This window comes from Pygoscelis adeliae, unplaced genomic scaffold, assembly GCF_000699105.1.
Source record: "Pygoscelis adeliae isolate BGI_AS28 unplaced genomic scaffold, ASM69910v1 Scaffold242, whole genome shotgun sequence".
NCBI classification, from domain to species: Eukaryota; Metazoa; Chordata; class Aves; order Sphenisciformes; family Spheniscidae; genus Pygoscelis; species Pygoscelis adeliae.
The window spans coordinates 2995569-3011766 of NW_008824369.1; the positions used below are offsets into that span (position 1 = coordinate 2995569).

Here is a 16198-nt window from a genome sequence, read left to right on the forward strand (position 1 = left end):
GACTTGAAAATTGAACTTAATCCTCTTGCTCCGACTCATATGGAACAACGCACAGCCTGTACTTCAACATGCTTTTAAGAACAGCTCTCGCTCTCTGCTGCATCTCCAGCCCAATTTTGCAGTTTGCTACAGCTGGGAGCACTTTTTTCTGGCACATCTCAGCAGAGAGAGGGAGGGTGAGCCGGGGCCAGCAGAGCTTCATGCTCAAGGTGCTTTCTGAACTCCCAGAGATGGGAAATATGAGGATGGGGCAAGGGATGGGAAAACAGCAGCTCTCTTGACAGAGCCTCCCAGCTGCCTTCAAGGAAGTGGCAGACACTTGAAGTAGTCTTGTTCCCCAAACCCTTCCCCAAAGAACAGGCTAAGAAGAGCAGATTTAAGGTTTTCTAGCTAAATGACCCATCCTGAGGCCCTCCTGCGACAACAAGCAGTGTGCTTTTAATGCATAAGTGGGAAATCTCTCTCCTTGCGCCAAAAAGCAAAGGTTACAGGGCCTTGCCAAGACTGCTCTGCCCATTTTAGCCTCTCGGGATTATTCCTGTGGTCCCCTTCAGTTGCCAGCAAGCAATCACAGAACAAAAAGCAAAAAGCAATTCCCTCTCAAATACCACATGTTCAGTTCTGGTGCCAAAGCAGAAACCTGGCATTTTAACCTTTGGTGAACATGTTCCTGCTGCCACCAACAATAACCTCCGAGGTCCAGCTCGGAGGGGAGGGAAGGTGTAATAGATGTGCGGTGGATGACATTAGCACTGAACATACAGCATCAACAGGACAGGGCCTGGCAGGAGCTCGATTTTATACAGCCAGTCTTTAGAGGTTAATGAAATATTCATAAATAAGTTAAAATTCTCCTGACAAGCTAGATCCTGTAATACAACAAAGAGTTGTCAGCCTCAATTAAGCGATTCCAAAGAGGCAGGGCACTGCCATTCATTATTTACCAAGAGGTCATAGGAAAAATTCAGCTCTATGATCTTCTTGTCTCTGTGGATAAATTAGGTTTTACAGCTCCTGCTGGAGGACTCTGCTACCCTGACAGAGCAGCTCAGAGATACCCCAGCCTGCCACCACTACTACCTACCCCCAGCATCTAACAGCCAAAGGCAAAAAACACTGGGAACAAGCTCTTCTAAGGGCACTGAGACACAAAAAGATTGAAAGAAACAAATAACGTAGCAAGCTGATTAGGCTGTCAGTGCAAGGGCTGAGACAGTCTTGAAACTTCATGGGTTTTAAGCCTTTCTCTCCCTTTTCGTACACACAAAGCCAGCCCTGGGAAAGAAGAAAAGTATCCAGCAACCTTTGATCTGCAGGCACATCCACTGAACATGTCCTCAATGCCCGCCCTAGATCTCATAGCTAGAGATCTTCTCATCCTCCCTCACGCTCAGGATAAACTGTGCCTACAGAATTGCATTTCTCGGATCAGATCTCTCAGGATGGTCCTCTTCTGACACAGGCACAACTTCCCAAGACTGAGAAAGCAGGAGGAAACTGGTCTTCATCCCTGTCACAAGCAAGTTGGAGATTGAGATTAATGATTACTTTGTCCCATCCGCACATGAATGTTCAACAAACCAAGTCTTCCTTTCCCTCTCTGGACATGCACTGGGAGCACGTTTCTTCTACAGCTTCTCCAAGCTGCCTTTTAGGCAAGGCAAAAAAAAGGAGCAGAAATTACTGAACCTTAGAGGTATCGAGGACCTCTCACCCAATTTTCCCCTACCTCCCACAAAGTGCTGAACATAGAGAGCTCTCTGTACCCTCCAGGAAATTTTAGTTCAACTAAATTGAACCACGGGAGTCTGAGGTAGCCCATAAGCTTCTTATAGACTCTAGGAGAGTGGAGGTAGCCTCAAAAAGCACAATACTTGCATGCATATTAATTATGCCTTTTGTACCTCAAGGCTGTGGCTACTATAATAAGGTCTCTGATAATATCCCTGTCCTACTCATTTTATTTTACCAAGTAACTCAGAATAACTCAGATTTTACAGTAACAACAGCAACTCCGCTCTAATCACAGCACCACAGTGTCCTCTGCACAGGAAAACGATCCACCTTTCTCCTCTGCTCAATAACTGAAGGGAAAAAAGCCCTACCTCTTTCTTTCCCCCAGTTATAATCCTGCAATGCAAAGGTGAGAGAGCACATTATCAACTCTCAGCCTATTTCCAAGTTGAAAAGTGGAGCGCTCGCTAACATCCTTTTCACCAGAAAGCAACCCACAGTGTTTGTCATTACTGGCCAGGTTTTACAGGTACACCAGTAGCATGGAGACTTCTCCAAATGATGGGCTGAGAATTAGATCATGGTCCATACATCCCATCTGAGCTGGAATTGCTGCTAAGTTTTGGGTCAGGCTGTTTTCCCCACAATCTGGCAGTACCTGTCCCACAAGGAGCCCAAAGGGAGGAGCTGCAGCAAGGCAGCTCTCCACTTTCAGCAGCTACGTTTCTTCCTTGTGCAAGTCCTAACCCCATGTCAGCTGTTAATTGCCTTCAGTGAGAAAATTAAAATAGTCCTGCTGCTGCTGAAACCAAACAGTGCTGCAGAGTTCCATAAAACTTTCACGTTAATGGATCCAACAGCAGGTTCATTTGTGTAATGGGACTTTTAAACAGACTGTTTATTTCTTTTTAATTTGAAGGGAATGTACTATTTGATCCCATGTGCCTGGCTAGATTTTTAAAACAGAGATAAACCACAAAAATTGACTCACTAAGTCTCTTCTTCTAACCTAATTAAAATAGCATTGAGATATTAACATGCAGAAGTGTAATGTACTGATCACCTCTCCAGTCTACAGGCAGTTTGTCAGCACTCATCTACCACGACCCCAAAGCTTCCACCACACTCTCTACTTTGCCCACAGTCACATGCAATAGATGCTTCTGATGTTGCCACTGTTCTGTGTGTTGAACATGAATTTTCCAAGAGGGAACGTGCAGCAGATGCAACACAACCAACCGAGGCCGTTCATCATTCCTTATGCTAAGAGGGAGGGGGAAAAAAAAAAAAAAAAAATCCTGTGTCTGTTCCCTGGAGCTCACTATATTCCTACACCGTGGGGAACACAAAGGACTAATTTTAATGTACTTGTTTACAACAAGCACTGAGAGAGAGCTCTCAGCTAGGAAAAGGAGAAGAGAAAAGTAACTCTGAGTACTCCCATCCCTCTGTTCCAGGGTTTACTCTACCTGGAAAACCAAAGCTCTACATTAAAAACACAGGGAGAAAAGTTGAAACAGGGCATCAATGATTCCTGCACACTCACCCCCCTCGTTCCAACAGATCACATTTCTAAATTAACAGGATCACACGATAAAGTGAATAATAATACAAACACTGTGAAATATATACAGAACAAACAAGCAACAAAAGGCTCTGCTGAAATAAAACTACCTGATAGAGAAGATGATGTCTCAGACATTGATCATGAAAACGTATTTAAAACAAACAAAATTCACTGAAGATCTTGGGTCAAAAAATATAAATGCACAAATACAACTACTGATAGCACAAAGCAGGGGGGCTTTATCATAGAGGACCGTAAACAGATCAGACAAAAGAAGCTAGCTGAAAACTGAAGGAACAGCATTAGAATTGAAATGTGCAAGTCCCACAACAGCTAGCACCTCTCCTACAAACTGTGTCTTCATTAGTCAGAAACTAGAGAGGAGGACAAGGAGCTGGGTGGATTAACTGATCACAGGATGAATATCAGTGCCATGTGGCAGTGGAAATGGGTAATGTGATTCTGAAATGGAAGAGTTGAGCTATATCCAGGACAGAGAGGTACCTGCCTGTACTAGATGCTTCTCTAGAAGATACTTCTGTACAAGCTACTGCTGGAACATCACCTGGAATTATGTGACCACTCTGGTTACTCATCTTCAAAGGAGACACAGAAAAACAGGAAGAGATTTACAGAAAGCTGCAGGATTCATAAGGAGACTGAAGAGCCTGTTTTAGGAGAAGACTGCAAGAGCTTGATTTGTTTAACCTAGACCGATGAAAAGCTGGGAGAGAACAATTATTCTCTACAAATATGTCACAGCATAAATATGAGGGAGGAAGAACAGTCACTGTAGTTTAAGGAGAACATTAGCACACGAAAAAAACGGATATTAACTGCACATATATTTTCAGTTGGAACTGGGAAGATTTCAGCTATCAAAGCAGTCTTTCAATGATAGTAATGGGACAAACAACCTAAGCAGTTTCAAGACAAGCTTGATAAATTTATGAACTAAGGAATATGCTGCAATTGCCTTAGTTACCAAAGGACTAGACTTTATGATCTAAAATTCCTCTTCCAGTCTTCTGTTACTATATCATTTCATTCTGGATCAGCTTTTTTTGCTGTCTCTTTATAACCAGATTCATGTTTTTCAATCTGATTAGAGAACTGGATATTTCCCTAAAATTGCCTTACTAAAAGTTCTGCTGTGTTCATGCTGCTGCTCAGCTGAGTGCCGCGCTGCTCATCTGTCCTGGGTTTGCTAGTCTCACATAAGGTATTAGGATAAAATCTATAAAATGGTAAGGAGATTTGCTGTCATCTTGCTAAATCAATCTAGAAATGATGAAATACACTTTTGATAGATCGAGACTTCCTGCACCAGTTGGTCACCTACTTTCCCCTCCCAACCTGTTGGTTCTATATATGTTCTGGCAAAGCCTCACTTTTATTTATAACTACTGTAGTTCAGTACTCTGATGCCGCATTTAATTGCCATCCCATTGCAAATAATACAGAGAATTTACCTTTCCGCTACTGAACACCACTTTTGTTCTTGTGCCTTGTCCGTTGTATTTCTCACTTTATGTTTAATAACTCTTAAACAAGAATTAAATTAGCTATATTGGCAAGTTATCCGGGGCAGGTCCTTCTGTACTAAAGTTCACTTCTTTCATATTATCATTGTTATCACCTGTAAAATGTAACAGAATTTTTATCCTTGCCAGGTATTTCTCTTAAGTATCAAAAGTTACAGTTCTTAAAAGCCTGGAGGTCTGATGTAACCACTAGAAAGTAAAGTCTTTCAGTAATAATGCAAATGTTTTGTGAACTGTGTGGGTCTCTTGTTGTTTACGTATTGATGCCTATTGCAATTTTCCCAAACTCTTTGTGATTTTTCCATGTTGCCTTCCAGTTAACAGCTAGTTCCCAACTACAACACGCACAGCGTTCTCCGAGTTGATTTCTTGCATGTATCCTCCTTTCTGTCTTCATTACTTCTGATAACCACCAGTGCAGCTTAGTCACTGACATTTAAGTTAATCCTAAACATTATAGTTTCATCAGACTGAACACGTGATTTGGCTCCTTAACTATTCCTGACCTGCTGCCCTTAAATTAAAGGTCTCCTGTTCTTTGCAGAGGGTTAACAAACACTTTACTCAAGGCAAGGGGTATTCATTATTTTCATTTTAAGGTGTCTTTATTTCTTCTGTAAGGACACTCAATTTACGCCATTCATTTTGTGACGGCTACATTCTTGGACTTCAAATCTTCTTACCTCCCACCCTGCTAAGCAGTTCTTCCGATTCTTATAGCCATCCTTTTTAATCTGCTGGAGAGTGAAATATAATTTGTTCCAATGAGCAGTCTATAGATTTCAGAGCCCACATGGGCCAAGCTGTCTTTGGAAGATGAAAGCCAAAAGATACCCAGAGCACCTCAGGGCAATGAAAATACAGGTGATACTTTTTTTAATACCAAGCTGACTTCCCTCAGGGATTAATGACGGAGAAAAAAAGTCTTTACATGAATGCCCTCTGCCACAGAACCAGACTGAAAGAAAGCGTAAGATCAGGGATCACAGCCGTTGCTTGGATGGCAAGCTTGAGCCAAACAATTTCCTCCTGTCTATAAAGGGAGATGAAAAAGGCAAATGAAAATTAGAAAAACTAACACATCTTCTGCTTCCCTCCCTCAGGGAGAAAAAGAAAAATAATACAACGAACAAGAAAGCATTTTCCACAAATAGTATTTTGGTACGAGTAAAGCTAGCTCTCAGCTCTGTGCCAGTAGAGCACTAAACTAACGTACCATAAGAAGATCCTGGGACCACAAAACAGGGAGTCATGTGTGTGAACTCTACGAGCAATCTCCTGGCACATCCTGGAGATAAAGATATTGGAGCACTAGCCTCGATAAAGAAAACTTCCAGTGATGATAAAATTGTCAGAAAAGCGCACATACATACAGAAAAATTGCAGTAGTGTGCTTAGACACCAAAACAAAAATCCACAACAAAAAACATTCTTTCAGCAAATAAAAGAAACACAAAACCCACAGATCTGAGGGACAACTAGGTCACCTGAGCCCTATCACACTGGTGTGACTGTTATGTACCACCTCTCAGAAGACTGGGCAGGCACTGTTCCCTTACAACAGGAACACACTCAAACTGTGAATAAAGAAAAATAAATAACTGAAGGGTTAGAGGGAGAGAAAAATCAAAGTTTCATTGTTATAATTACACAGCACAACGGTAAGGGTAATTTTTCTTAAATCAGAAAATAAATTATAGGTTCAAGTTCCCTGAAGGATATAAAATATTAGAGAATTTTTTATGGTTGTAATCACAAACTCATTTCTCCAGCCACTACTGGCCGTGTCTAATTAGGGCAAAGTATGTTAATGATACGGCGGCACAGCCCAGAGATGTCTTCAGTTGCAGTATTATACAAGCTAATTAGTATGGGTTTGCTAATTAATACTGGAAAGCCAAACTGCCTTTGTCTTGTCAACTGCAATTAGCTGAAGATGTTTAAATTTCTTTTCTGTTTTTTTTTGTTGTTGTTGTTCTTTCAGTAGTAAACTCACTTTTAGCTGACAAGCAATGAAATCATGCGCTGGAGTACTCAATGGCAGTTAGAGCAGCAAGTCCATCCCGCTTTCCTCTAGGAAGACCTTGTGCTCTGGCCTAGCACAGTGTCCCCTATAGCACACACCACCCTTCATCTCCTATTGTCCCCATGGACACAGTTCCCTGAACTAGGGCCCTCTCCTCCCAAGGACACAGATACTGTCTCATTGAGGCCACAATCCTATCAGATTTATCCCACAAGTATTTTACTTTTAAATATTGTTATGTAAAGAATGAATTATTTACCAGGGCATCTAAGATGCTCCCCACTGCATACAAGAAACCCCACCAAACTCATCAGTGATACCCAATCAGCCAGTTCACTAGCCCCAGAGCACATCGCTTCACTTCCAGTGCTCTGGGGAGGGTGGCAAAGCCATTAGCACTCTTCAGGGTGGCAGCAGAGATGTCACCTCCGCAGAGGTTGATCCCAGAAGCAGCCCAAAGACCCATCAGACTGTATGATAGCACCTTACAGGTGTTTATTCCATTTCACTTAGGACCATAAGCCTGTTTGCAGAATGGCTGATGAAAAGCAATATCCACATCTGTCAGCACGCAGAGCAGGAGGAGCCCTTCTCCATCCCCCCAGCTGCGGAGGCTTAACATCAAACTAACGAGCGGTGGATCACGGGTGAAAAAAGCAGGAGAGGGATGAAAAGGCAGGCAAGATGCCAGGAATCCAAATCAGCAACCAATTGCTGAAGTGTCAGCTTTAAAGGAGTCTGAAAATAAGGCCATCCAAGTGAGACACTGATCGGGGGGGAGGGAACACATGAAGAAGATTTTGTTGGATGGCAGGGCGGAGAGTGGGGCTGATGGTACAAGTGCTGGAGCCCTTGGGCAGGCAGCTAATGGAAGAGCCCCATCCAAAGGGGACAGACCTCTGCCACCCATAACATTGTAGAAGACAAGTGACACATCTTTCCCTGCCAGGGAGATTTCACCTGGGGATGGAGAAGAACCATCTAATACCAGTGAAAAGAAGGAACTATACTGGCACATTTCTCCTCAAAAGGGGAAAAAGAGGGAAAACAGTCTCTCTTCCTCTGTTTGAAGGAATTTTCTTATATTTACTGAACAAAATTCAAAATGCTGAATAAAGCCCACACCTCACAATCTGCAATCCATTGTCTAAAGCACTACAGAATACAGCCTATTCATGTGAGATTGATGTAAGCTTTACTGGAAGATCACAAGACCCGCAGTTTTCCACTGAGTAACCCTTGGGAATAGGCACTGAACACTGACTGCTGCTTTATCCTCTGCTGATGGATGATGCACAACACCAATTAATGCTTTAACGCTGCGAGTTCCAGTTTCTCCAGCTCTCTGCTAGCCTGTTTAATACGACAAACTTTTGAAGTCAAACAAATAACTCAAAACCCAGGCTTAATGAGCCAAAAAGAAAAACTTTGAAATGTTTAAAAAAACTACACATCAAAACATTTAAAACATAACAGCAAATTTATCCTCTGATATGTCCAGTGAGCACAATGCAAAATTGATTGTATAGAATTTAAAACTACAACAAGGCAGCATGTAATGAGATCAGATGGTAAATAGGGTTAATTCAGTTTTCTTTGGAAATATCAGTTCTGACCTGCATCACCTCAGAAAGAGGCTGAGCATACAAAAATGTTTGTCCACAATGTAAGACCACCCCAGAATCAATTAACACTCATTACAGAAAATCTGATGTTGAAACAGCAAAGAGAACAAATTAAAAAAAGAAACTAGCAGATGTATGGCAACCTATTAATAGTACAGCAGGGGCACGCCAGTTCTGCCCCTTGGTGCTCTAGTAGAGTTAAGCAGAAGTCTAAAAAGGCTAGTGTTAGCACTGTAGTTTATGATTTGGGTTTTAGAGCAGAGTTCTGTTTAGCACCTACTTACTACCCAGCATGCCCATCTTTTCATTAGTAATAAACTTAATCCAGTGTAAAACGCATCTACAGAATGAATGTCTACATTTTGGATACTGCTCAGGTTTTTCTTGTGACTAGAAAATGTTGCAGGAGTCCCACAACTCGCCCGTTAGCAAAAACATTGGTTCATGAAACAGCTTAATGCTGACACCTCATTGATTCCGGAGTATGAAGAATCGTATACAATAGTCATGAAACTACACATAAACCTCCCTACTGCCTGGTTTTGTGGCCTCTATTATTTTTGGTCCTTGAGGCAACTGCCAATAAAATAGACAAACCCAGCAGAAAATTAACAGATATTATAAAAAACTAGTTTGTGGTAATTCTGTCGCATCTCATCTGCTTGTCCTTTGCACACTTGAGACTGAATCAAAGGCCCCAAAAGAAAGGAGTTAATTCAGTATGAAATTAAATGCTTGCTTCTGATCTAGAACTGCTAACAAAGAGAAAGCAAATTGCCAAAAAAAAGGAAGACAGACCGTTAGATCTCATCCAACGCTTGTTCCAGGTGAGTACAGAGACAGAGTGCCAAGACTAGCAGTAGCGATACAAACTTTTACAATGCTTATTTGCTATTCATTTCTGAATATTTGGAACTGATCCACTGTTTAAATGAACTAAGCTTTGCATATGTTACTGCTCTGTAGAACAATTAAAAAAAACCCAAAAGATGAACACTTACCATCTCTGCTCTTTGCTTATGATTTCCCACTTCCTCCAGAACTTGAGACAGCTGAGCCTTCAAGACACACACACAAAAAAAAAAAAAGAAAAAGAGAGAGAATTAAGTGTACGACATATTTTTGGAAGTTTAGTAAGACTGCACTCCTCCCCCCCAACTAAAAAAGCCACCAAGGGCAACATGATTTTCACAGCATTGAAAAGGAATTACAAGCGTTGGGTCTTGTTACGTCCTATCAGCATCGCATTCCATGAGACAATCCTGTCCCAAAGAGCCTGCAGCCTACATACACAAGAAAGAAGACGTTTCTTGCAGAGAGGAAACCCACTGGACTAGCTATCCCAAATTTCCCATAGTCCAGCCAGAGAACTGTGCCTCCTCTCCATTTCTTTGGAAGTTGCATAGAGTGGTCTAAAACCCACCCAATTCTGCCAAGCTTAACTTTAGAGAAAGAAGAGGCTTGCTCCACAGCTCCTGGAAGCTGTGAAGAAAACTTGACGGAAAATGTTCTGTTGAAGTTCTGGGGTAGAGGGTTGGTTCTGGAAGCCTTCAAAATTGTTGCGGTAGAATACAGAGCAAATCCTCTCTGGAACATAACCCTACTGAATTTCTGCGAGAAAAGGTCCCAATGCAAGGTTTTTGTTTTTTAAGAGGACATTAGAAATTTAAAGAATCTCAAACCAGAGTGGAAATATCTTGTTATCCCTGTATAATTTGAGGAGAAATGGGAACCTGACTCAGAGGAGGAGCTTTCACAGAGTTTTGTTTATGAAAAAGCATTTTAAACAAAATGGGTGTTTCGGAAGTAAGAGAAGCCACATATATTACTTGAGTGCTATTACTTCCCACATCTTTTATTTCACAACACTCTGCTAGCCTGCAATCAGCCTTTCTCTGGCTAGCAGAAAGCCAAAAAATAGCTTCTCTGTTTAAATTAGTCACAACTGATGACAATGTAAACAAACAAGACAAGAACTAAAAAAAAAAAAACCAAAAACTTTCCTACAAACCAATTCACGCAATTTCAAGCAGATATTCATTAAAACCCTCCAGAGTCCCTCTAACAATCTCTCACCACACATGAAATGGGTCTTTTGAGTACTACATCCAAACCAGAGACAAACAGCGAGCAGTTTATTATAATGAAAAGGAAAACATTAAGCTTTGAAGGCTAACTGCACTGAAATGCAAGCAAACGAAAAAATTACAGTCTTAGGGTTCAGCACAGCAGAAGTTCAATTTTGCAAACAACCAACCAAACAGTTCAAGACTTCCCTGGCCCCAGAGCTCAGCGGAAACTGAAAAATTTACAGATTCTTGCTGTGTGGGACCTGGGATGATGTGACATTATTTAAGGAACAGATACTCAAATAAGATGAAAAGGGTTTTAATACAAGCCTGGGACCTGGCACAGGGAAATGAAACACGTTCATTAAACACGGTGGGAGATGCCAGTCCCAACCAAACAAGGAGTGCATGTACAAGCAAGTGAGAAGAAAAAATGAAATTATCACCAAGTTTGATGCTGAAACATCAGGAAACTACGAATTTGCAGCCATCTGGGAAAGACTTTTTTCCCCACTACTATTGAATCAGGTAGAATTACATCAGCAGGCTGGAGCCAGAAAAGAGTCACATGGAGAGGAATTAGAAAACATCCCCTCAGAGATGTTATTTATGAGAGATGCTAGCATAGCCTTTGCAAAACACCCCAGGACTGACTGAATATTTTTTATCAAAAAAACCACCCAACTTTTCTGTATATTTATTAGCCTTATCTATATGAAGATGACCTTTAGATGGGAACTACTGGCCTATTCTAAACTAGATGTAGAGCCATTAAGAACTACATATTTGCTTACAGTAGCTCCTGAATTTGAGGGTCATTTCTCTGTTCAACCTCCTGTTAGTACAGACTTCTATAGAATCACGGAGTAATTCAGAATGGAAGAAGTCAGTTCAATTCCCTGCTCAGAGCAGGGTCAGCTACATTAGGATGCTCAGGGCTCTTGGTCAGCTGGGTTCTGAGAATCTCCAGGGAGGCGAACTCCAAAACCTCTCTGAGCAACCTGTGCCAAGCTTTGGTCACCCTCCTTCACAGTGGAAATATATTTCTTTATAATATCAAGACAACAGCACCCTAGGAACCTGTTTAACTGGAGGGGTATAAGAACATTTTAAAGTATAAGACCTTGATAAAATTCAGTAAAAATGATAGAAAAGACCTTGGCACATTTTACTTCAGGAAGAGGCTGCAAAAACTTTTAGACAGGAGAGAAATAATACAAAGGGATGGGAGAAATCAGAAATACAAGCAGGAAATAGTCCCTAATTTATCTTATATTCAATATGGCTTGGGGAAAATAACCAAATACAAACCTCTCAAGCCGCTATGCCAGCAGAGACCTAGAGGCAAACCTGGAGAACAAGTCCAAAACAGCAGCATGATAACAGCAGATCAATATGATTTGGAGAAGCAATCAGATAAGAATTAAATCACAAAGTAGGTTTTCTTCATTGCACTTATTTAAAAGATTTTTAACTGTATGGTTTGACTACAATTCTCACAGAAGAGCAAAAGGGACATAGTTAATGCATTGAGAGCTGTTACAATGATACAGCTGGAAACAAGGAGCTTCTGCAGCACAGCTGATGCTGTCTGCGCTCGCAGACCGGAGCAGGAACCCTCCTGCCCGCCCGCTCCCTTCCCGTGCCCATGTATGCAGGCAGGCACAGAAGAACAAGACAAAGCCCAAACTTTCGGTGGGGTCCCCTGTGCCTGCTCTCGCCTGGCTGCGAAACAGATGATCTGAATGCTTTATCACATTCAGTTTGTAAACATTAGCCCAACCCCAGACTTTTTATTAGCTTAAATCAAATATTGAACCTAGCTCAGCTGTTAGAGGACAGCTGCTTGCAAAGTGATTCACTGCCATATTCCTTCTAGGCCACAAGAAAACACAACCTAATCACCAGCAGCATGACAGATGCACACATTTTTAATTATGAAGAAGAAATTAGTCTCTGAACTTATCCCCACATCTCACTTAATCTGAGTGCTTTGGAGGAGCTGCCAGCCACCACAGCCAAGGAAGGAAGGAGCTGCAGAGGGCCCTGGAACAGTGCCTGACAGCGCGCTGAACCCCTGCTCCCAGCCCCGCTCCGGGCATTTACTGGGAAAGACCTGAAAGAAATAGTGTTATATTGTTTCTTAGAATTTACCTTCTCAGGAATGAACTGTTGGGTTTCTCGGTTCAATCATCTCTGGCCACTTGCAGCCAACAAAAGCATGAGCAATGAACCTGAGCCATTTAGGGTGGCTAGGAAGGAGATGGTGTGCAAGAGTCCTTGACCTCTACACCAGCAGGTATGGGAGGGCTATCTGCAGCAGATGCTGGAGCAGTTCGCCACCCCCATCTCTGAGTTTCGCGCTGGGAAAAACATGTCCTACATATATGTAGCTCAGCTCTGTTTTACAGCCTTTTCGACTGATCACATTCACCTGGTATCTCAGGAATCTCTCAGTAGGAAAGACTTGCGCGTTGAATTTTCAGCCTATGCATAAAAGCTAACTTAAAGCTCCAAGGAAATTCTCATTACTTAATACACATGTTAAATTCACACGGATCACCAAGCTCAAGCATTAAGAAATCTGATAAGCAAACAGATACTGAGTTTAAGAATCGGATATACAAATACATGTAAAGTCCAATTTGCCCACTGAAGGCAGCACAACCAGGTAAAAGAAAATCAAGTAGCATAAGCAGGGGGGGGAAAAAAATCCTCTCAAGTATTCAGTCAATTACTTTAAGCCTCCAAAAAAGGGTTTGTCAATTCAAAACATTCATCTTGCATGACAACACAGTCTAATCTACTGTCAATGCTACTGTCATGCTCAAAAGAGAGCGGCAGGAAGGGAAAGATAACCTGTGCTCCGGCCTTGCCGGGATACAGCAGCTCAGGGCTGAAAGAGGAGCAGGAACGGTTTCCAAGGAGAGGAACCGCTTCAGCTCCTAAGGAGACATTTCTGAATTGTTTAGCTTGCTTCCCTGCATCAATAATTCATCTTCTATACCTTCCAAAAGTCAGTCTTCACTGACAACGCTGAAGAAGGCTGGTCAGGGAGGGTTTAATGAATGAAACTAAAGGTGGTTACAAGGAAGGTGCTAACACCGATTCCATCAACAGCCCCCCACTCTTCTCCAGGGGTGGAACGTGAGCCGACTGCCCTGACCGATAGGCAAGCAGCTCAAATGTGAGACTCGCTTGTAGGAGAAAATTAGCTACTCAATCTCTAATGAACAGTCTTTCTCTACACAACAATACCCTCCGCTCTACAAGCAATTAGCAAATCGAAGCGCTCTCTTTGTGGACCTGCATTAATTTACTCCTCGATGTTGCACATTAAATAGCTCATAGGTACGGCACAGCACAATAGTAGCAACAGCCAAAGCCATAAAATTAAAGCTTGCTTCAAAGAGTTAGGGAAGCAAAATTATGCGTGCTGCATACAGGGAATAAATCAAAACAACTTTTATTTGGAAACATCATTTTAGTCTTATGCTTTCATCAAAAAACATGATTATCTTAACAGTCACATTAATACAATGTAGGCACTTTACAAGGGAGAGAAACAAGCAGCACATTCACCGCCTCAAATTAAAGAGTCATTTTTATTCTTCCTCATCAGGGTGAAATACCTGGGAACACACATAGCTGCCTATTCCAGGGTTGTGCTCTCACAGCTATAAATCCCACCTGCGGGTCCCCAGAAGGAAGGGCACTTCTTGGAAGGGCAGCACCACCGCATGGGAGGGGAAGGGGTGGAGGTTCAGCCTGGCAGAGCTCTAACACAGCTGCAAAACATGGCATTTTTACAGCACACCAAAGCCCAAGATACCCTTAGCAGTATTTTGTATGCAACAGTTGTATGCAAATTCAAGTCAAGTGTGATGATTGGCAAATTTAGGTATAATGTTAATTAACAGCTATTGCAAATTAATTAACTTCTAAGATAAATTCTTGCCTCTCCTCTTTGAGAAAGTTAACACACAATTTAAATTTACAAGGCTATATCGGCTTCCAATCACAGAAATATGGAATCTTGTATGTTCTAACATGCCAAATAATTTCAATTTCCTTGTGCTGGCTGCCCCCCATTCGCAGGGTAATTTTTTATCTAATCGCTTACAAAGAAGATATAAGATGAAGCTTCTTGGCTCAACCTAGATGGCCTTAATGTGTGGCTAAAGTGTGATGTGACCTTTAACAGGGTCCAAGCCAGCATAACTTATCTGATGCCATAAACTGGGGAAGAAGGAAAAAAAAAGCACAACATCGCCTCTTTCTATCAGATTCAGGAGACACAAGGAAAATACAGCGCATCAAAGCTGCAGCCGACATACAGAAGGAAACCCCAAAACATAGCTGCACTCCCAGGACAATTCTGATAAGGAAAGCACCAACTGTAACACTTACAATTCAATCATAAATTTAAAAACATATAGCTCTATGCACCATGCTGATGAGTTACATGGAACGATAGAGAAATATCATGAGAACACTTTGAAGAGAAGGTTGCGGTCACTAATTATCTTGCACACAAAGATATTTTTATAGGATTCCGGCTTGTAGGAAAAACAGGAGGAAAACTTTGATTTCACAAAAGCCACAGACAGCTTATATATGGGGGTGGCAGAGACTGAGACAGAAGTAACTCCTCAGCCACTTGCAGTTAGACTTCAGTTTATTTGCATGCTGTGATCCTGCATATTAAAATATTGTGAGAACTGAAATGAAATTTTCATTAGTGTTCAATCTGAAATCTCACCCATGGGATTCACCTTTCAACAGTTAATGCATGCGTTTGCCTGTTTATACTTTAAAGTTAGATATATTCATTCATACCATGCTACCTTCCGCCTTCAATCCATTAGCACACCATTACCGCAGATTGCGAGCAGTACAGTATTGTTTTAGCATCTCTGAAGTGCGCTGCAAAATTACACTGGGTTAAATGGTCATTTCTAAATTAAAATATTTTGATGCTTTGTAGATTAAATTACTGATCTTTCGCAAAATTGCATCAGTTGAGATCACAATCGGGAAGACAGTTTAGTATCAGACATTGCTAAATAATTTCCTTGCTGCTTTACAGATTCAATTTTGCTGTTGTCAAGAAAGTTCTCCTTGTTATAAAATCAAATGCATATCCTTTATAAAGTGGGAAATAACAGCTACCAATAAACTCTGGTGTTGTCTCAAAAGCATCAAAACCACCATGTTACCTTACAGGAGCTGGATTGGAGGTGGCGGGGGGCTCGGTCTGATGCAAAGGTGAAGGGGAAAATTCCCCAACAACTTTTGAATGTGTTTCAGAAATTTATATACAGTGACATGACATTGACTCCGACTTGCAGAAAAGCTGCAATAGGCAAAATAGAGACCATTACTTTACTGAGATAATTTAGATTACATGGATAGGCTTACAGCTCAATGAAAAGCATGCGTCTCAGGCCATAGCTTATGTGGTTTTCCATGTAATTTAGTCCTTCTCATTTTTACCCCAAGCAAGGACACAAAAGACAGGAAACTAGAATGCCTGTAAGCAAGATGTCCCGCATCTCCAGGGACTTGTGCTCCTGGGCATCACAGCAAACCGCAACACCCAGGGACTGAAGGCTACTGCTCTGTGCAGAGTA

The 16198-nt window shown here is 41.7% G+C and overlaps 1 protein-coding gene across 1 annotated transcript in view; it reads right to left on the reverse strand.

Annotated features, from left to right (window-relative positions):
- The window catches only part of MAD1L1 (MAD1 mitotic arrest deficient-like 1 (yeast)), a 382016-nt gene that overhangs the window by 184889 nt on the left and 180929 nt on the right, over positions 1-16198 (reverse strand). Inside the window, exon 13 of the mRNA XM_009320026.1 lies at positions 9498-9554. Within this exon, the coding sequence (XP_009318301.1) occupies positions 9498-9554 (57 nt within the window). The remainder of the gene's footprint in view (positions 1-9497; positions 9555-16198) is intronic.